The sequence below is a fragment of the Zonotrichia leucophrys genome, chromosome 1 (genome assembly GCF_028769735.1).
Source record: "Zonotrichia leucophrys gambelii isolate GWCS_2022_RI chromosome 1, RI_Zleu_2.0, whole genome shotgun sequence".
Classification (NCBI taxonomy): domain Eukaryota; kingdom Metazoa; phylum Chordata; class Aves; order Passeriformes; family Passerellidae; genus Zonotrichia; species Zonotrichia leucophrys.
In genome coordinates, this window is record NC_088169.1 from 30,788,534 (window position 1) to 30,811,413 (window position 22,880).

General features: G+C 42.5%; 1 protein-coding gene across 1 annotated transcript; it reads left to right on the top strand.

The window, feature by feature from the left end:
- Nucleotides 1–411: 411 nt before the first annotated feature.
- CREG2 (cellular repressor of E1A stimulated genes 2) lies at nt 412–21,905 on the top strand. Its single transcript, XM_064710585.1, has 4 exons — nt 412–855; nt 2,925–3,094; nt 16,434–16,547; nt 18,308–21,905. The coding sequence occupies exons 1-4, from the start codon at nt 451–453 to the stop codon at nt 18,453–18,455; spliced, it is 837 nt and encodes a 278-aa protein (XP_064566655.1). The 5' UTR covers nt 412–450; the 3' UTR covers nt 18,456–21,905.
- The last annotated feature ends 975 nt before the right edge of the window (nt 21,906–22,880 follow it).

Consider the following 22,880-nt stretch of genomic DNA (forward strand, 5'->3'; position numbering starts at 1 on the left):
CCCTCGTGGATAGTCTCCTCTTTAATAAACGGAGAGGTCGCACCGCCTCTGCCCGGACAACTCTATCTTCTTGGCTTTGTGGTGCGTGCAGAGAACCTGATACGTGAGATACCTGCTGGACCGTGCGCCTGAACCAGGGGCTCCAGCGGGCTCCCAGGAGCCCCGCAAGGGACAAAGGCAGGGTTACCCCGCAGGGAGCTCCGCGTGGGCTGGGACCCGCCAAGGGTTCCGGAGCCGGGGGCAGGACACCGAGGCGTGAAGTGACTGCGGGGCCACCGGGGGCTGCCGTGCGCGGGGCGGAGGCGCTGCGGGGCCATCGAGAGGCGCTGAGGGGCGGAGGCGCTGCGGGGCCAGCGGGAGCTGCCGTGCGCGGGGCGGAGGCGCTGCGGGAGGCGGCGGCGGCCGCGGGAGGGCGCGGCGGGAGCGGCGCTGCGGGTGCTGCCGCAGAAGATGTCGGCGCGGCGGCCGTGGCCGTGCTGGCTGCTGCCGGCGCTGCTGTGCGGCGGCGCGGGGGGGTACGTGGTGGTCAGCTCGGTGTCGTGGCCGCTGCCCGAGGCGGGGGCGGCGGCGGACGAGCTGCACAGCTCCTCCACGGAGGAGGCGCTGCCCGCGCTGCTGGAGGAGGCGGGCGGCCTGTGGAAGCAGAGCTACCCGGCCTCGGCGTACCGCGAGGATGCGGCGCTGGGCCCGGGGCCGGCGGCGCGGCGGCCGGGGCAGGGGCAGGGCGCCACCCCCTCCAGGATGTTCTCCTACCGGCGGGAGGGCGGCGCGGCGCCGGGCCGGGCCGGGACCGCCCGCTTCCTCGCCCGGCACAACACCTGGGGCTTCGTGGCGACGCGGGCCGCCCGAGGAAAGGTACGGAGCCCGCGGCGGCCGCGGCAGCCGGTACCCGCCCCACCACGGAGCGGCGCAAACTGCGGAGGAGAGAGAAATCGTGCTCGGAGCTCAGGCAGGGAGGATGCACGCGAAAACCGCACCAGAGGGACACCTAAAATAGCAAAATCTCAAGGCCAGAAAGCAGAGCCGCATCGCAGGGTTTGGAAAGGGGCTGTTTCAGGAGGATGAGGAGGAGAAGGAGGAGAGCCTGCTGGGCTACCGCAAAATCTGCCCGTCCGTCCAGCTATACCAGCTTAAGGGAGGATTTCTCTGTCAGGAACAATAAACAAAATAGCTGGGCTGCTATTGGGGTCATTCTTTTCTTCAGCTTTAAAATATTTCCTTTTTTAAAGTGAAACGTTCGGATGAGACACAGCATCCAGTACCACTCAGACATAAGGGGGGGAAAGAGAAATTAAAAAAAAATTAAAAATACATTCTTAACTTTCTGTTGAAAGTATTCACAGATTAATTAGCTTGTGATTTTGAATTAAATTTAGAAGCACGTAAGTCTTCCGGAAGCTCGGCTGAGTTAGTGGCAGTTAATGTTATTGTGAAATACAAAGTAACAGATTGACAAAAAGATACTACTAAATTAATTTGTAGGCAGACAGAAAAGGCCTGTAATTCTACATCAGCTTTTGGAAATCCTATTAAACCATATGATCGTAACTCTTGGTTTATGCTCTCACCAGAAACCCTCAGTGGAATTATAGCCATAATACAGTCTGCAGTTACCTGCCTCCAGACAGAACACAGAAGTAATACAGAAAAATCTGATTCATAATAAAATTTGAAATTTGGAGGGTGATGTTTGCTGCTTTGAATGCTGAACTATGCTGCCTGCGATCACAATTATTTTTGAGAATCCAGAGTAACATTAACCTTGCATGACAGACTAAATATTTTAAGCAATGGGAACACATCCTGCAATATTACTGAGAGCTTTTTTTTAAATCGTAACTCTTAATAATAAACAAGGATTTGTATTTTCTAAGTTATGTAATATCATTAAAGCATTATTTCTAAGGGAAGCCAACAAAGACCATTTATAAGCACTATAAGCATTAAAATTTTAAAGGCATATAAACATTAAAAATCAGAAAGCATGCTACCCAGGAAACAACATCATCCAGGATTTTCTTATTAACTATTATATTCAGTTTGATTTTGTTGTAAAAGATTTAATGTATTGACAGATAATTTTACCGTTTAACATTTAATGAACGGTGATGAAAAAATATCTGAACACATGAAAAAAGGAGCAATTAACTGAATATCTGTCATTGCTATTTATAATGGGATGAAAAGCATAGTAAGAGTATATAATTCTGAAGCATATTAATGAGTGTCACTACTGGGCAAGGACATTTTTGCATGCATTATAACCACTGTGTGTACATAGGGCAGTGTATGGGAGAAAATATTTTTGAAAACTTGGCTCCTTGGTGTCCCTTCTCTTCCATGAGAGGAGATGTTACTTAGGCTGGCTTGGTAGTTGAGACACTCCCCCATCAGGAACTTGATGTTCCTGCCCAGGAAGCTGAGCTGATGTCCAGTTTGACTTCAAACACAGCTCCAACTCAAATGCTTTCTTGTTTTTGCAAATCGATGCAATCACACTGCAAGTCAAAACCAAAAGAGGAGGCGCTATTAGAGTAAAAAGCAGGCTAAATAAGGCTCTGTATCCTTTTGGGTTTAAGGAAAGATACCAGCAGTGGTTTAGAATCAACATTTCCTGGCATGAATGGCAGCAAAATAAGAAATTCATGTACTTAAATATTTTTAATTTGGTAGTTCCTTTAAGCTTAGTGTAAGAGAAAATGTTCCTGACAGTGTCATGGACAGGACTAGAGAGAAGCAATAGAAGAGAGATGTGTTTTCATAGAACATGATAGATCTAATTTAGAAGAAAGGCTCTCATGATGATGGCAGAAAGTGGGAGCAATGGGGCTGGCTGTCCTCTCTGCTAGAGCCCTTGAGGGAATCCCCCCTTGAGAACTGTCTATGTGCAAAGAAGTAACCAGCTGCTTATTTGGATTTTGCAGATCCAAGGTATGCCCTATGGGAACTGTTTACTTCTCAGCGATGGTCCCATCAATAACAGCACTGGAATCCCTTTCTTTTACGTGACACCAAAGGACAACACTGTGACAGACCTTCTGAAGAATCCCATGGCTTCTCTGACCCTTCCAGAGGCAGATGGAAATTTCTGCAGGTAACAGTTTTATCTGCCTCCTACCACCTTCAGTGAGAACAGAGACCTCAGAGCAGAATGCTGGGTCCCGACCCTCAATGTTCTGCATTTATTTTTGACTCTCACAATCAGCTACATTGGTTGGGGGTTTTTTGGATTTTTTTTTCCCAGTAAATTCCCCTGGTAAAGCATAGTAGAGAAAAGCAGAGGTGTCACTGAAGTATATTGTAGCATCAACAGCTGGAGTGGCCTTCAGCTTGAACAATGACATACCTAAATTTTAATCTCTTCTTGGACGTGCCTACGTAAAATCTAGGTGTTCAAGATCCTATAATAGTCTATAGTTATCTAGCCAATAAAATCCACAGAGTTTTAGAGGCTATCCAATTCACATCTTTGCTCTGCTGAAAACTCTGTTGGCCCTACTAAATGCCTTGACAGGGCTCCAGCTCTCTGGGTTCTGTAAGAGGATCTCAGGCTCTATGACACTCTGTCTGATTTCCACCCCTTCAGAGAATATGATGGAATGTGATATCTTTGCAATTTTTTTACACCTTGTATATCACGAACAGTCAGTAAATGACCCCCCAAATAGAGAAATCCACATCTGAGGTTTAGCAATCTACATCCAATCCCCAGTGCTTCTCTCCAGAGACAGCAGTGAGTTGACTTCTTCTTAATCATATCATAGAATCTTAGATGGCCTGTGATAGTGGTCACAGGGGTTTTTGAAGATAGAGATGAGAATGTTGATTCCATGTTCAGAAGGCTTGATTTATTATTTTATGATATATATATTACATTATAACTCTACCAAAAAGAAAAAGAAGGAAAGATTTCCTCAGAAGCTAGCTAACCTAAGAATAGAAAAGAATGAATAACAAAGATCTGTGTCTTGGACAGAGAGAGAGAGCCAGCTCTGCTATGAGTGGTCACTAAATCAAAACATCCACAGGAGACCAATCACGGACCCACCTGTTGCATTCCACAGCAGCAGATAACCATTGTTTACATTTTGTCTCTGAGGTCTCTTAGCTTCTCAGAAGGAAAAATCCTAAAGAAAAGGATTTTCACAAATGATGTCTGCGACAATGGCCCTTAAGGTTTCTTCCAACACAAGCCATTCTGTCATTCTAAGTCCAACCCCCTGCCACACACAGGGACACTTTCCACTATGCCAGGTTGCTCAAAGCTGCATCCAGCCTGGCCTTGGGCACTTCCCAGGATGGAACATCCACAGCTTCTCTGGACAACCTGCTCCAGGGTCCCATCACCCTCACAGCAAAGAATTATTTCCTAGCATCTAACCAAAACCTACTCACTCTCTTTTAGTTCAAATCCATTATTCCTACATGCCCTTGTGAGAAGTCCCTCCCCAGCTTCCTTGCAGGCTCCCTTTAGGTACTGGAAGTTTGCTTATAAGGTCTCCCTGGAGCCTTCTCCAGGCTCAACAACCCAAAATGCTCAGCCTGTGTTTGTAGGAGAGGTGCTCCAACCCTATGATCATCTTCATGGCCTCCTCTGGACTTGCTCCAACAGCTCCATTCCATTCTTTGCATATAATGAATAACTTCAGATCCCCAAAGCCTTACATGTGTAAAATATATCTATGTAACCTCAAAGATGACTCAATTTCCCCCTCCATTTTTGTCTCCTTGAAAAAGACATATCTCTACCATATGTTTGTTTACAGTCAATCATGTGGCAAACTTGGCTGGGTCAGCCTTGTGTGAAGTGTTATTTACAAAGGCCTCTTTACGTGACGAGGTACATGACACCGAAATTGTGTCAGACAGAACTCTGTTACCAAAGCAGGTCTTAGCTGACATTTCAAGCAGAGAGAGAGAGAACTGGTAAGAACAGATTCCTTCAGAAAGAAATGGCATTAACAGTTTTTATTCCACCTTAAGGTCATCTTTGGGGAAGGAGAGGTTTTATCTTAAGACTAGATTTCCCTAGCTGAGGATTGCCTCATCCCACCTCTCAAGCCTGCTAGCTGAGAAGAACCCTGGGAAAAGCAGGGAATGGCAAATATAAAACATTACTGTTACCCTTATCTGTATTTGTGTTCAGAATATATTGTTTTCTAGAGAGTTATATGGTGGAAAAATGAAATGTTTCTTAGTCTGAAGCAGTACAAGTAATTTCAGGCTGACATCCTGTTCACAAGGAATAGAAATCATGGCTTCCTCTTACAATGTCAAACACCTAATAGGAAACTTCTATCACCAATATTTGTTAAGATAATTCAGTCTTGAATGCTTGAGGAGGTCAGTGAAGTAGTGAAGTTAACACTGGAATGGTTCTGCTTATTGCTAAATATTTTCATTAAATATTTTGGATTAAAAATTTAGAAAATAAACATTGTTGTAGTGTGTTTTAAGTTTCTCAGTTTGCTCCCCCATTTTATGTACTGTACCCTCTTTTGTTCTTTGTAAATGGTTCCTCTCTCCCCAGTTTTTCCCGCCACTGCCTCCTTGCCAGTTAAGTTGCCTGGTTACCATACTATTTTTAGTTGCTAATGTTACAGTTTGTAGAACCGCTCCTTCCTCATCCCACCTTATAAGTGGATGTTTTCTCCGCCCAGGGCCCAGTCAATCACCCCCCACTCCTCCCAGGTTTCGAGAACCTTCTCCTCTCTGGGGGTTGTGGTTGGCTGTGGTCCCGGGGCCCCTCCTTTACTTTGTATTCGTTGGTTTCTGGTGTATGTCAGTTATGTTCAGTACCTCCCTTTGAGTTTCCCCATTGGATAGCTGGGCTCCCCTCCTCTCTCCTCCCCTTCCCTTTAAAACCTTGTCGCTCCCCCTGTTCGGTGCCATTTTGCTGGTTGGTGCCCCTCGTCGTTGGTGCCTCCGGATCACCCAATAAACCAACTGTTCACCCCCAGCAAGTGGTCACCTCCTTATTCGTCTCGCAGTGCGCAACTCCGAGCTCTTCCTCCAGCCCAGCCTGAGGCCAAGACGCCGAGGGGGGCTGGCTTCTTATGCGCAGGGGCGTTGGCCTTCTCACCCCTCGTGCTAGCCGGATCTAGGGCCGCATACGCCCTCGCGCAAAACATATCCGTTCTTTCACTGCAGGCTTAACCGCACTTATTCCTGCTTTCTGAGTTTTTTCATTCATTGTAATAGTTAACTTACTATCCAGACCAAGTGCTTAAAAATGTATTTTAAGTCCTATGTCCTACTACCTAATGCCCTATTTTCAGAGGCACAAGACCCAGAGCAGCTTCCATCGATGATGTGGTAATGCTGAGCACTTCTGAAAACCACACACCCACTTAGGCACTTAAGTGTGGCCTTTGATCCCGAACTTTAAACAGCCACTCTTGAAAGTCTTTGCCTCTTATGGCTTAGCAACATCACTGCCCTATTTACCTGTTTGGGAAGTGCCAATTCACAACAAAAGAGAAATGCTGCATGATATTACAGAAATATGAAATCCGTATACACTGCAAACTTTGAGAATATTTATTCAATGTCTTTTTATTGCATCACTATTAATTTCCAAATCCGTACTCTTTTGATCAGTATGCCAGATATTTGCTGCTGCTTGTTTGCAGCCAGGGAAACCTGGATTCTGTCACCTGACTCTCCCGTCCCCTCTGCAGCCTGAGACTGGGCTGTCTGCTGAGAAGAGCTCTCTGGGCCAAGAAGCTAAACCTGGATTTCCAAAACAGCTTAGTCCAAACTAATTACCATTTGCCACATCCCTGCTCTCCCTCCCTACCACCAGTCATGTGCTACCCTGCCCCCCATCACTTCTGGGCTTTGCCTCAGCCTGAGCTGAAATGAAAATGTGAAGAAAGTTATCCTGACAGCAAGAATAAGTTTTTCTGCTGATCCTTCTTCTTTTCATCCTGTGGCCAGTACTGCTCCTGGCCTTGGAATCGCATCCCCACCCTCCAGCTGACCATATGGTGGGCCTATTTTTGCTCAGCAACCCAGTGGAAACCTCTTGTTTGTTTTTTTGGTTTTTTTTTTTCCTGGATGAGATTTCTACTGTCTTAGTGACTTGAATCAGCTCCTCAAGAGCCAGAGAAGAAAAAAGGAGAGGGGAAAGGAAAAGAGAAGGTGGTGGAAAATAGAATATTCTCACTTCAGCAGGTAACCATACTCCAAAAATTGAGCTTACTACTGAATTGAGTACACAGGTTCAGAGTTTGATCACTGTCCCATGCATTATTTATTTTACCTTCAGTTTCTTTTTCATTATTTCTGAAGTTCTCATCTGGAACAGATGTTGGCTTGCATTAGTGCAAAGACAAGCAATACAGACAATGAAAAGCTGTGTCTTTACATGAGCTACAGTTTTTGTTTTTGATGGTATGAAAATGTGAGCAAGCTTCGAGGCTGTCTCTCAGCAAGGAAGGGTATAGGCAATGGACTTTGCCTTTCTTCTCTCCCCTTCCCCTGTAACCAGGGTCAGAAATTAATGTATGTATTAAACTAGGAAACCATGAGTGATTTTGCATGTGAAAGCAGCACCCTCTGAAATGGCAGCACAGCACCCCACTGTTACCCCTCTCAAAGGGCCTCTGTGGGCAATGTGACACTGAAGAAAACAGCAGGGTGTCCAGGCCCTACTGCCAGTGGCCAGTCCCCAGCTTCAGTGTGCACTTGACCAGCTGAGATAGACAGGCTGTGCCATGCAAACAGCACACAGCAGCCTCAGTGCAGAGCTTTATGTGATGGCTCAAGTTTGGTGCAGCAAAAGTCTTCTTTACTAGCACTGTATGAGAGGCAAGACCTTTCCCTCTGTGAGACTTCAGGTCCTGCTAGTATTAAAATGGTATCTGTGAGGTCTTCTTTGCAAAGGTAAGTGTCATTCTTGTCAGACATTCTCTTCAATTGCATCAATAACTGTTTTGGTTTCAAAATAATTATGTAAAATAGCTAAATGAGTAATATTCTATGTGAGAAAGTTCATGTCCTTGCATACCAGCAATGCATTTGTAGCTTGTTTTCATGTGGAACTTCATTAGAATTCCATTATTAATCTACTCTGAGTTGCAAGAATCAAAATAAATGTGAGAGCTGATTGGTGCCTGTAGCCAATGCTCCTGGGAGTATTTGGCACTCTCCTGAAAAATGCTTCTGACCTATTGCATGCAAAAGAAATCTCTGGCCTTTAGAAAGAAAACATAGCTGACATTTCAATGTCTTCGTGTACCTAACGAGTTTCAAGTGACTTGTGTGCACCAATTTGATATTAAATTTATTTAATAGCAAATTTCATTTGTTTTGTTTCAGAACAGACTCAAGTTCCAAACCCTGACAGTGAATATTTTCCCTTTCAAGGATGTGAGGAATACAGACTGGCCTTTATGGTGCTCCAGCCTCAATATTTAATCAGCTGGAGAGAAAATTTGAAAACCCTTAAACTAATAAGAAAAATATCATTTAATATTGAAAGGAAGAGAGCTGTAATGCATCTGACTAGGCACTAATTGCAAGACATTTTAGTATTGCAGCTACAGTTTGGATTCCTCATCTCTGACCTAGAGATTATCATTTCCCAGAGGGAGATGGGCTGCCCCTCTCTGAGAAGGCTCTGATGGCCAAGATAGAGACAGCATTTGTTAGTAACTACACAGCATTTTATCTGAAGGCTGATAAATGGATAATAGAAGCAAGAAAAATTAAATGGTTCAGGGCTATAAATAGACTGGTATGTCTATGCCACTGACAAGCTGAAAAGATTGAGTTCCATTTGTGCAGCTTTCAGAGGGAGCAAGACCAAGCCCGACATTAAAGCATAGAGCAGCTATTGTTCTAAACACATTTCACAACACACAGGCTGCTCAGAGGATTCCTCTTTCCAAGTAAGCTCCTCAGTCTGCCTCATTACAGCTGCAGCCTGGAAAACAGGCAATTAATTTTAAACGTGTGTCACCTCCTTGACATCAGGTTCAGCACATTCACAGGGACACACTGCAGCTTTCTTAGAGAAGGAGCAGTTACATGGCTGCCATGAGCTGGCTTTCATACAAGGGAAAAGCAGCGAGCTTTGGAGTCAGTCCACCTTTGGTTTTTTTCCTGCTATTAGCTGAGGATGGTGTTTCAAATTCACACGGCAGACCATGAGTGATTTTCATGAATTCACATTCCCCTCCTGATTTATGATCTCCATCAGAGCCGTTTTACCCACCAAGCTCATCTGGTGCTGGAAGTAGCAGATTGGCATGTTCAGTGGACATAAGCTGACTCTGTAGGTTTCCTAAATGCTGCATGGAAAATGTTGGCAGGAAGTGCTGAGCCACCAAGCCATGGGAAGAAAAGAGGAATTTTGTGGGTCTGGGTTCCTGCTGTGTGGTGGATCAGCAGCATGCACAAACATCCAACTTCATTGCCTGGGCAATCCAGGGGCACAATAAAGCTGCCATGGGTGGAAGGCACAACCTTTGAGATGTCGTATGGCCACTCAACATATAACTCCTTCTAGGTTTGTAGATCCTGTTGTTAATACGAGGATTAATATAACAAAGAAATCTGGTACTGTACCTTCACACAATGAGAAATTACGCATGCAGAAGACAAAGGCTGAATCCAGACATCCATTATTTTTTGAGATCCACCTCCTGATTCTGTGGCACAGATATATTTCTAGTTCTGGTATTTATATTGGCCCTTTTTAGTCATATGCAAATAATTATGTCAGTAGTTGTTCCTGAAAAATCTATACTTAAAAAAATCTGTATTTCAAAAAAATTAAAAATGCATGTACCAAATTAGAAAGTCAAACATGAAACCTTCTATCATCATGACCCAATGCACACAATACAGCTCTAAATTACTGTTTTTCCTGTATTCTTAAATAACCAACTTCCTAAAATCCCTTTTCTAGTGAAATAGCGTTTCTCTGATTCTGTTTACAGAAATAGTTCATGCTGTGATTCTTTTTTTTTCTGCACAAATTGTCTATGGTTAAACTATATAAAAGCTTCCTGTCTGAAACACAGAGTTCAGCTGAAGAAATGCAGATGTTATTGTCAATGGAGAGAGGCAAACAGACTGGCTTCACATAACACATTGTAATTAAAACATTTTACAAAGTATTATCTTCTAGAAAGAATGAAATTATTTAAAACACATTAACAATTATTAACATTATCACATTAAACACATTAACATATTAAAACACATATACTAGGAGCACAGGCTCACTTAGATGAATAGAATAGCCACTACACCAATACACTTTAGCTCCCTGACTTCAGTTTCAGAACAGAAGACTTCTTCCAAAAGCAAAGATATTCTAACTAACTTTGCTGGCTCCCAAACACGGCTGTTAAGAGAAATTCTTGTGAAAATCAGAGCAGGGCAGATCTGCCTAGCTATATCCGGTTGAAGGCCAGCAACAGCTTTTCAGATTATGAAATTGCTTTCAGTGGAGATTTTGTTTGACGTTCATGCCATGCAGATTAGCAGCACCAATACATTCTTTCTGCTTCAGAGACTCTGGTAGTTAGTGGTGAACAAATGAAATGAATGAGAAGTGCAACTTGCTTTTCAAAATTAATCGCATTTATGAATCAAAATTATATGCACTTTACAGTAATTCTCTAAGGACTGAGTATTCCCTCCCTTCCTTTTTGTAGATTTTAGGGGACAAAAATCCTATGATGCATTTTATATAGCAGAAAATAACTGCCTTTTCACCTTGTGCCCAGTTTGAGGCCATGTGAAGAGGAGCCCGGTGCAGGGTGTGACAGAGTCACCTACCTTGCATCCATGGGAGGTGACAGGCATGAGCTGTGTCAGCAGCCAGTCCCCATCTCCTAATTACATAGGTTTTCACGACTGCTACCATTATAGGAGAGCTTAGATTGTGTGGAAGCAATCATTGCCCTTATGCCACTCATGAGCTGTGTACTCATGTGCTTTAAAGTAGGAAAAAATTTAGGGAAATTTCTGGGGCTTTCTTCTTGGATTTCTGTCTCTTCTTTTCTGCAATAGGAGAAAGCTCTTTCTTTCCCAACTTCTTTTCTCTTCAACTCTGAAGAAGTAGAAGGATAAGAACAGTGATTTCTCACATGGCAGTGAGAAATGTGTTCAGGGGACATATGTGTATCCTCCCAGGGAGGATGGAAGGTCTTGTTTCACTGGGGAGTGGAGGAGAAGTATGTCAGCCCCTTTGTGGGAAAAGAAGTCTGGGAAAGAAGAAAAAGAGAAGGATTCCTCTGCATAGACCCCTGCTTCCACACCCAGACTGGAATAGCACTTAACCCTCCTGCCTTTCTCCTGCCAGTTCCACTTCTTGGAAGGACCTGGCTTTCCTTCCCAAGTGCCTTCTAAACTCTTAATTTGCTTTTCCTGTTGATCTGTGGCAGATCAGTGCCACCTCACTAATGGATTGCAGAGGCTGAGAATGAAGATAATACTCAGGGATACTTTGGTCAGTGTTGTGGTGTGTTTTTAGCTTCCGGGTTCCTTCCTCAGGTGTGCCAATATTCCCTTCTCCCTTCCCCCTCACCCCTTGCTGAGTGTACCCTGTCAATCAGGTTTAACATTCCAGCAAGGCGTTGTGTGGTTGGTCATGCTCCTCAGGCCTGGGGGACATTGGACCGTATAGGTGTCCCTAGTCCCTTGAGACCCTGCCCCTTTCACCTGGTTGGTAGCTCACCTGTCCCCTCCCCTTCCCCTGTCCCCGAGCTTAAAAGGTTAATCAGACCATGCGGCCGGGATTCTCTTGGAGCAGTTGCCCCAGTTCAGACCTCTGTAACCATGGAATAAACATCTGGACATTCAACCCTCCAGCGGAATCCTCTCCTTTCTCTCTTCACCATCGCCAGAAGCTCTCTCTCCTGAGGTAAACAGAGTTCCTGACAAGCCTGGACTTGTTCAGTGCCCTGCTGCAATCTCCAGCAGCCAAGGTATCTCTGGGGTGAATTACACCACAGTGCCGCCTTTGGCCCAGCAGCGAGGGTCAGAACTAGCCCAGGCACCATCTAACTGGTAATATTGGCATTCATATTCCAATAGGTCAGAAGCCAGGAGACAGACCACCATCAGTCAAAGCAGAGATCTCAACTGTGAAAGGGAATCCTAACCAGTTCCCAACATCATCATCTTATGTGCCAATATAACCACAGCAGCTTGAAGTATAAGTTCATAACACCTAGACCTGGATAGTTGCTGCATAAAAACCTTCTAATTAAACTCCAAGAGATGGCTAGTGTAGTAAACAATTTAATGAGTAGGTGGCACTCTTTACTCTGAGCCACTCTTGAACCAGGACCCAGAAATTGCGGAAGTGTTACACAGTAAAATAAGTGGGACACGGTCATTAGCAGTGTGCTCTGCAGCATTGCATTTCTGTTGGGAAATACTTTTTACTTGGATGCAGGCCTCTCCTTAAGCTCAGTAAAGCTGGCACCTTTATAGGTGATATCTTCTCACACACTTGGAAGAAAACTGCCTGGACTGGGTCAAACTCTGCCTACCTACTTTGCTCACTGTAAGCAGAGGAACAGCAACAATCAATTCTTCTGTCTTCACAGATCAGATGAAATCTCTTAATGCCCTGTTTTCTCATAAAATGCATAAGCTGAATCTTCTTCCATTTTAATCTGCCTTCCTAATTTTTTGCAATAAAGCCTATGTATTTGAAATAAGCATGAAAAAAAGAATGTGTTCTCTATTGCTTGGTTTTGTTCCACAGTTACCTGCTTTCTCTTTCCCTCAGTTCATATTTTACTATGGCATTCATGAAGTCCTCTCTATGGAGACAGAGGGCTTGATTCTGGTAAAGACAAACCACTTGAGAAACCACCTTGGGTTTCCTCAACAGAGTAACAGTGTCACCATCTCTACCCCTGACTCTGCCTCCCCCTCACACCCAGTCAGCAGCACACAAACATTACATAAAGCTGCTCCTCTGCATCTACTTGTTCTGGTGCCAGCAAAGATGAGAGGAACTCAGGAACTGAGAGCTGAATATGTATTTATACAGAGGCAAGAAATGTCTATTAAATGCATGATTTGACCTCTACAAATGAAAATGAGGAATGTTTTAAGTAAATTATTTATTATCTTTAGTAAAAATATGACATAAATCCCTGACTATATCACCTTGCTCCAAGGAAGCAAATCCTGCATTTGTATTAGTGGCAACACTGAAAACTGAAGACCCATTCACAACATTTAGAAATGGTAGCTGTAAGTTTAGTGGGTTTTGATGGTTTAAGAAGTATAAAAGTAATCAAACATCATTAGGGAAATACTATGCCAAAAAAAGAAATGCAGAAGCAGATTAACTTCAGAATATGAAGGGTTTCTTTGAAAAAGAAAATACTAATGCTAATGTCAGATTAGAATACAAGGTTCCAAGATTTCCTGAAACAAAAAACCTATGATAAGAGGCAGAACTGAAGGCAAAACCAAGAAAGCAATAACAATGTGCTGAACTCAGATGTATCATTGCCCTGTTCAGCTCTTCCAAAACTTCACCTAACACAATCTCAACAAATAATTTGAGTCTTTTTCCAGAAAAACAATTTTCCAGAATATTATTCCAGAAAAACAATTTTCCAGAATATTATTCCAATATGCAAAATTCAGTTTGAATAATTTTTACTGGGAAGATAGTATTATGTGTGTCAATTAGTGTAGCACCTTCATGAGAATGTACAGAAAACTGTAAACAAGAAGAAGCCAGGGTGGAAAAAATCAAAACATTAAAAAAACCTATTCAAGTTATGGATGCACAGTGTGTGGGCTTTGTTGCCAGCCAAATATGTGGAGAGCAGGTTTTCATGTCAGTTGTGGAAGAGTCACATCAGACACTAGTCCTATTAGGCAAAACTTTCTCAGCAAAGGCAGGCAGGGTTCACTGCTTAACCACAGCTACATCAGCTCTATTGCCTACTCAAAATCAAATACTATGCTTTCAGAATAAACAGGGACTTGCACAAAAACACCAAATAATTGTAATTTGAGTAGGTCAGATGAAAACTTCTCACTGCTCCTGATTACATCCAAAATCACCTCAATCTGCTCTGTGAAACACAGACATCTTTTTATAACAATCTCTTTCAATCTCTTTTTAAGTAATTAACCATGTATTACCTAGGAGCTGTGTGCAAGAAGGACACTTGCAAATATTCCTGCTTTTCCTGGCTCTTCAGTTGTTTTATGATACTGTTTGGCTGTGGAGGAAATTGTATTATATATCCAAATGCACAGTTGTTTTAAAGCAATTTTCTGAACTCAATTTCTGAATACATAAACATATGCAGAGGGCTTTGGATACAGTATTAGGATTAAGCATAAAAGATAACAATAGATCAGGAGATTGCTTCAAATGGACTTGAACACCTCACCATCCAGGGCAAGAGCGTGAATGTGCACTGCCCTGGCTGCTGGACACACAGACCCTCAGCTGACACCCTCTGTGTGTGGGATTGGCTCCTTTCTCTTCAGCTGTATTCACTGTATTTGCCTTAATTTATATGTGTTTTGGTGGGTGAGCATCTCACAGGGCCATGGATGCTGGGCAGCCACACAACATCCAAAGCCCATAGAAAAGAAACCCCAGGAGCTATGGGTATCCCTGGGGCATGGAGCTGTGTTCCTTAGGGAACCCCAGGAGCTATGGATGTCCCTGGAGCATGGAGCTGTGCTCCTTAGGGAACCCCAGGAGCTATGGGTGTTCCTGGGGCATGGAGCTGTGCTCCTTAGGGAACCCCAGGAGCTATGGGTGTCCCTGGGGCATGGAGCTGTGCTCCTTAGGGAACCCCAGGAGCTATGGGTGTCCCTGGAGCTGTGTTCCTTAGGGACAGAGCACTTTCAGGACACTGGAACCCAGACATGAAGTGACATCAGCAGGCAGTAGGAGTCAGTGCTGAGGATCTATGGTGTACCAAGGTAATCATGTAGACAAGTTTGTACTCTGCATACACACTGACAGAAATAAACCCAAGTGCCTGGTCAGAGAATGCAGATTTTTGAGTTCTCAGAACATCACTTTTATAACTTAAAAGATTTTACTAGAGAAAATTAGACCATTATAAGTTGATGTGGGCAGAAAGTTTGAGCCTGATTTTTGGCCTTGACCCTTCCTCCCATCAGTAAGCATAGGAGAGGAAAACAAGTGGAATTTGTCCAAAAGTTGTTAAACCGAAAATCCCCTTCAGACAACTGCTGCTCCAGACTGAACATGTCACTGAAATGGTGTCCCTGAGATGATGTGACTGCAAATGGCACTTTGGGGCTCAGGCTGCAGACAGTGGCAAGTGTTTACCGGACATAGTCAAGTATCAATCAGCCTCCTGTATTTCCTTACATATCTCTGTTCATGACCCTCTTTAGAAAAGCAGCTATTTTATCTAGTGAGCTACCCAGTCTCTCATAACCATCTGTGGAGAATCTGCAGGTGTTAAATTAGCTGCAGGAGGATGCCCATATGTTTCCTGCATACACTAGACACACATTGAGAAATATAACCAAAAATGAAGCCATTGCAGATTGCACACACTTAAGGCTAAAGGGCTCAAGCCAAGACCTTGAAGTAAAAATGTACATGGATGAGATGTAATTTACTGTGATTAAGACACAGCAAAGAAGAAATGCAGTTTTCATTTTCTAATGTAGTTTCTTGGGCTGATATGGGAACATGGTTCCCTGAGACACTGAGCAGTCTCAAACTGCTGGCAACAGGACTTTGGGCTGCTCAGTATTTGCCAGGATCAAGCCTTTGCATTCATTTCATACACTATTTCTTTTGCAATTGGTAGATTTACTTATGATTTATATCCTTGTATTGTATATGTCAGAGTCAGCAATTGCATTGCAGTTACTAATGGGAGTTATTTATTATTACTATATATACAAAGAGCCAAAAAGTAACAAGTACCTTCCCCGGCTTGGTCTGAAGGCAATTGGAGAACTTTTCTATTTGGTATAAAACACTTGAAAAATGGGTAAAAAATAAACAAGGATCGATTTTCTAGGATAAGCACAATGAAAAGGCCTTATGTTTTACATATAGATACACATATTCATACTGTTTTCTGTAGGCATAGACACAGACTAACCATCTTACTACTTCTCAGAATCCTGAATACAGATCTGTACATCTGCCTGGGAATACTGCCATTTTCACATTTTTTTACAATCCAATATATACTAATCCAATTTTTGTGAGCATAAATTAAGATTAATCAACTATCTACAGCAGAACTATGTGTCAGTCGAGTGTTCCTTCCAGACTTCCCCCCTCCACCAAACAGTATAGCTGGGAGTAGAGAAGACCCTCAAGGCTTGACAAAGCTTTTTATACGTGAGCAGGAGTCCACACTTCTCCAAAAACCCTTAGAAATTCAAGCAAGCTGTTACTCATGAGCAATTTTCTCTGTGCACAGAAAAAACGTGATTGATCCAGAGGATCCAAGGTGCGCCAGGCTGACTCTCACAGGACAGATGGTCACAGTGCCTCCAGAGGAAGTAGAATTTGCCAAGCAAGCAATGTTTTCCAGGTCTGTATCTAACATGCACGTAGAAGAGTGCAACCCATGGGTTTGAGACAAATACACAAATGTGGCCTTTTGGTACAGAAAATCTGAGAAATAACAAGCCTGACCTTTGCTTTGGGGCCATGAATCATTCTGGCTTCTGCGTGGCTTGGAATGACAGACCTTTTAACTCTTGAGGAAATTAAATATGGAAATGCAGTTAGTTAGTGTTGGACTCTGGTAAGGCATACGTTTTCTAATCTGGGGATTATGAAGATATGTCACTGGTTCCAAGGAGAGATTCCATAATTCTACGGTGTATTTGTTATCTTTAAAGATTCTACCCCACTTTATGACAGGTACAGGTAGTGGACTCAGAGACAGAGCAGAGGTCTGCTGCCTTTGGGTTTACAAACATTTGCAGGGTGGAGCTTACAAGTTTAATTACATCTCCTAATGTCCTAGCTGCTTCAAAGCCATAGCACTGACTGAACAGTCTCCTTTGAACAGATGCAAGCACAACCCAGATGTGTAGCACACACACAGGGTGTGCCCCCATGCCCTTCAGTGGGTTTCCAGAATTACAGCATGAAAAGCCTAAACCTTACCTGGAGCACACACCATCCACACAGGCTGCCAGGGATTGTCCTCCAGGTGCACCTTGCCTGGTCAGTCAAATACTGCTGGGAAACTGGGATGAGCTTGGATCCAAAACAGCCCAGAGATGATATTCCTTCTGATCTACAGGATGGGGTCAGGGTGGGACTCTGTCAGTGTGTGCCACTAATAGCTAAAATGGGACCATGAACAGATGGAGCCATATTGACACACAAGCCTTCTTTACAAACTTCACAGGAATTAGATTTCCATGTGATCCAGAGTCTACCAGCGCCTCAGCAGAGGATGCTCTGCTGTCAGGGTGCAAGAGTCAGAATGATAAAGTGAGGGCTGTTGGGGCACATCCAGTGCCAGCAGCATCTGATGCCACTTACCAACCCCAGAATCATAGGTGCTCAAAGGGAAAACTCAGAAAATGGTAGGAAACACCATTTGCCCAATGAGAGGGAAACCAAGAGGTTGCCAAACCAAGCACCTCTGCTGAAGGGTCCTCTGCAGGAGCAGAGGGCAGTGAGCCAACCCTGCCCAGACTTGCAGCACTTCCCACCCATGTTCCTGTGAACACTGACTTGAACTGTGGTATCCATTTTGCATCACTGCTGAGCTTCCCACAGCTAAACCTGCTGGGGTTTGGGGAGCAGACATCTGCACCCAGTCAGGAAGAATCTGTGTGACCTAGCTGTAAGGGAGACCAGAGAAATGAGAGAAAAATACAGGATGAGAAGGCTGTCGGAGGTGACAGCTTGCAGAGACAATGCTCTGCCCAGTTTTATTAGCCCTCCCTCTGAACCACAATTGCTACCAAAGATGTAGTATTTTCAGGATGCTCTTTCCTTTAAACAGATACAAGCACAACCCTGACATACATTCAAAGAGTCTTCTCTAACTATTTTTCACTCAGAGACCAAACAACACCTATCTTCAGAGATAGGGTTCTGCAGTGGGGGAAGGTGGTGATGGCTGGCTGCCTGTGTGGCAGTTCTCCCCCTGACTGGGGTGAGGAAAATCATAAAGCTTACATCAAGGAAGGGCCAAAAAGATGAATGGTGGTTCTCATATCTCAGGTTTCACTCTAGATGAGCACACCAGGCTGAAGAAAAAAGCAGACTATGCATATGCTTTGGCACATCTTCTAATATTTTTTTTGCTTTTCTTTGTCCCTCCAGGCACCCAGTGATAAGAAAGTGGCCTCGTAGCTATGAGTGGTTCTTCATGAAAATGAACATTGAACACATCTGGCTTCAAAGCTGGTATGGAGAAGTTTCTCCCATTGCAGTAGAAGAGTATTTAAAAGCGGTTCCAAATAAAGGATGATTGAATGGGCTTTGAGATAAAAATCTCCTGAGTTTCCTTTCCAAACACTTTTAAAATTTCATGGTAGATGGTTTATTTACAGTGAAATTTTTCTTCTTCTCCCAAAAGGCTTTAAAATAGCCCTGTGTCACATGGAGTGGAGTGAAAATAAATCAACACAGACTTTCAAATTATAAAGGAGAGGTGGATATTAGCCCTACCCTGCAATGTACAGACTTGTCATTTCAAGCAGGCAATGCGTCATCTGAAATGCTGTTTTTAAAATGCCTTGTATCTGTTTGTTTTGACTTCTATTGCTGTGCACCCACAGGGAAACTACACTATGTGCTAAATATAATGTTCTGAATTGCAGAAAATGCAAATTGCCTACTCAGAACCCTCTATGCATTGTGGAGGTATTACTGTTGCTTGGTCTCTCTTGATTTGTAAGTACTATAAGAGAAATTTAATAGCTGCAAATTTAGGTATTTAAGTTTAAAAACAAATTATTTGCTAAAGCTGTCCTCATTTACTAACTTCACTTTTCTATGTGTGCTTTTCCCTAATTAGATAATTTGATGTTTCACTTGGAAATTGAGTAAAACTTCTCTCTTTAGCAGAAAAAATGCAATCAGTTCAAAAAACACAGCTCCATATAACTTGTCTCTGACACAAAGCTGGTTAAACACATTAAAGGCCAAAATCAAATCAGCCCCACAAGGATTTTCTCAATACAAGTATAAACATTCTCCTAAGAAGAATTTAAGTAAATGTTCTCAGCTAGCCTGTTCCTGTTGAGACAGGGAAAGTATTTTTAATAGCCTGTAGTCCCAATTCTTTTTTGCCTCCCTGCTCCAGCCACTGCTTTATTTTTAACTGGCTTGTGCAACTGATTTTTTGTAAGCCCTCACTATCTCACTGAGGGGTGGAGTCTGTTCCTTAACTCTGTTTCCTCACCAAGATTTAAAGGGCTCATTCCTGCATTTATTTTTTAAAGAAGCCCAAAGTTGGTAGGTATTTCAGGTCATGAAAACTGCGTTCTTGGTGTGGAAAGTGCAAACTTTGTTGCAAACACATTATGTGTGGGCTTCTCATGTGGTAATACTAAAACAGTTCAAAGGTATTTTAATCACTGTCAGCTCTTTCTCTAGATGTCCTCCTGGTAAACTTATTCTGCAGTTCGTAAGGGTATCACAGAAAGAAAATTCCCATGGCTAACCAAGTCACCACACAGTCTGAAAATTATGTGGCTGCTCTCCCTGTTACATTAAGAAGGAGACATATTGAGATGGGGTTTATGTGCCTGTGGGAAAGGTCTTCCAGTATCCTTGGGAGAGCACCTGAGCTCTGGTCATCAACCTGCACCACATCTGGGCTGGGGAGGAGCCTGGGTGAGTGCCCTGATCTTGTACAGGTTAATCCCTGGGCAGAGCTCAGAGGCAGCTGCATGAGCTATGATCAGCTGGAAGCCAATTAAGTGTAGCTGAGCTTATTTTGGCTCGGGCATGGAGAGAGAGACAGTCATTCCCAGAAGAGCTGGGCACCATGCTGGTGTAACTGCGAGAGGCCCCAGAGTGCCCAACTTAGCCCTAGGGCGAGTCCCAGCCCCCCAGCTATCACTACTATTCCTGATATTCTGTAAGAAGCCAAGGCAAATGAGGGGGGAAACCTTGTTTAGGCACTCACTAAGGCTTTTTTTATTCTTGTCTCATTGCCAGAGACTTTGTTAGCTGTGCAGATCTTTTGCCGAGGTAATTACACAAAAGGAGGAAGTGTCCTGCCTGAATCTATTTCCTTTTTTTTTTTTTTTGGCAGATGAGCTACATTTTCACATTTGAGTTCGCCCCTTAATCTTGCATTGTGTACTACTGAAGCAAGATGGCCTGTTCTATACAGATTTATAGAATACCATCAAGTGAAAACCTCCTTGATTCCTATAATTTTGCCACAGAGATCTTTGTCCACTATGGATTTGATGACTTTGTCCATTAGGATTAATGGGATTTTAAAACTGTGTTCAACAGGAAGAATACCAGTCCTTGTAAGAGAATTTCAGAGGTGTAACATTCCTGTAAAAGCATAATTACATATTTCCTTATCCCAGTTCACTACTATTCCCAGAGAAACCTGAAACCCCCATTCTGCACCCCACTCCTAAATACACATAGATTAAGCAAATTCAGAGTACGATCTTAATGTTTAAACAAGCTGAAGAAGTGAGGAAGAATTTTAGAAGTGCTACTGTTACTATACTCTCAATTTCCCATTCACATCCCCTGGCAACAGTGACATGGTCCTATGTCCTATCCATTACCTCATTAACAAGCCCTGAAGCAGTAAGGGGTTGTGTCAAGAAGGTTAGAAGAGCTTTAATAGTTTAAGAAGTCAGTGTGTACTAAAAAAGGTTTTGAATTTACAACACACTGCTTGTTATAGGCTGCCTCCCTGCACACACAGATTAATTGGAGTTGCTTCTGTATTGTAAAATGACACATTCATCAAGATGATTTTGTGTATGGACCTGCTGTGAGGCTCTTGACAGAACCTTAAAAAATGAAATGCTTGTGACATGTAATGTGACAAAGGGGCCTCATGCCTTATATCACCTGTTCTCATTTCATGCTTCTTTAACCCAAGGAATAACTCCCATGTGAGTCCTTGAAAGTCTGTAGAAATTCAGAGAAATTCATCAAAAATACAACTTGCAGATTTTGAGTGGAATTACAGACCAAAAAAAAAAGGGTGGTGACAGTAGTTTATTTGAGCTTTATATTATTATTTATAGGCCAGTTTTAACTTTTCTTCAAACAGACAAATGTCTCAAGTAATATTGGTCAGCACGTGGTAAGTGATGTTTATTGAAGCTTTTAACTCAGAGTTGTATCTCAAATATACAATAAAAACTTCCTTAAGGCTGTAGACTCTGATTTTGCTTCAGTTCAATATCAAAAATCCCATTTATTTATTGAGCTTTAATTATTGGCTCAAACAAGCATTTTTTAAAGTCTTGATAAGCTCTTCTGTATTTATTAGGCATTTCAACTAGCTGATGTGTAATTTCCATGTGTTCTGTATTTTCCTTATTTCTGTAGCTTCCCAAAAAAAAGGCTGTGCAACATGGTTAAAATTTTACCTGTGGTATTAGAATATTTAAAAGATGTATTTAGTAATTTCTGTATACTTGAAAAAAGAAAAATTATGTTGAAAAGTTGAGTTCTCACTTCTTGCTAATTTGGGCAAAAGAAATGCAGGTACATGATTTAGGCACAGCTATTTTGAACTGGTGTTCTTATTTAATCAAAGAATGTTGTTTCTGATGAAATTTTCATCACTTCAGTGATTGAAATGCCACCTGTCTCATTTCTGGATGTGTATTACAATTTGAAATGTACTTTGATTTCTAAAAATATTGAAAGTTGTTAACAAAATGGCCATGAAGAAATGTAAATAAAACAAATTTCAAAGCAGAAACTGTATAAGAATATTCTTTAGTATAGCATTTGCCAGAGTAACCCACATTGTGCAAACAATCATTACAATTTCTGTCTGATCTGAACATCTGGTTTGGTTTTTTCTCCCTGAGTTTTCCTGGACCAAGTTAATTTCTATCAAAATTTTTGTGGGAACTGAGACTCCAATCTGCCTTTTCTCTGGGGAGAAAAGTCTAGTCAAGCACCTTTTATCGTTCCTTCATCTTCTCATTTATTGTGTTCTTTGCTTTCACTGTGGCACTTAAATGTCACTCTTCAAGTTCACTCTTCTTTTTTGCATGTAGGAACTGAGCACTCATCTCTTCGGTGTGCATTAATAGTGTTTTGGAAGTTTCCTCAGTGCTATTTCTTCCCTTGCCAGCCCAGCTCTTACAAGTTCTTGTTACAGCTTGTTCTCTCCACTTTCCTCTGATGCGTTTTCTTAAGCCAAGTCTGACAATTTACCTTCTCATCTTGTTTTCCCATACCATCTCCTTTCAACAAAATTCAAGCTCTCATACTAAAATTCATATCCAATAAAGAATAGAATAGAATAGAATAGAATAGAATAGAATAGAATAGAATAGAATAGAATAGAATAGAATAGAATAGAATAGAATAGAATGGAAGCCTATGTTAGGATCAAATAATAGCCTGTGTTTCCTATTTATTTCTCTTGCCACTAGTTGGACTGCATTTACTGTAAGAACTGTGACCACAGTTCCCTACCCTACACAAATCTCAGTCAACACCAGCTTCTTATTTCCAGTAATCTGTATTTTTAAAAGAACACTTCCTGCAGCTGGTTTCTTCCTTTTTACTTACTGTTTTTACATTTAACCCATTTCTGGAGTGATGTTGATTCTGACTAAACTATGTCTTTAATTTACTTACAAAAAACCAACCAAACAAAAATCAAAACAAAACAAAAAATCAACAAACCCCAACTAAACCCTAATTTGAACATTTTTGGAAT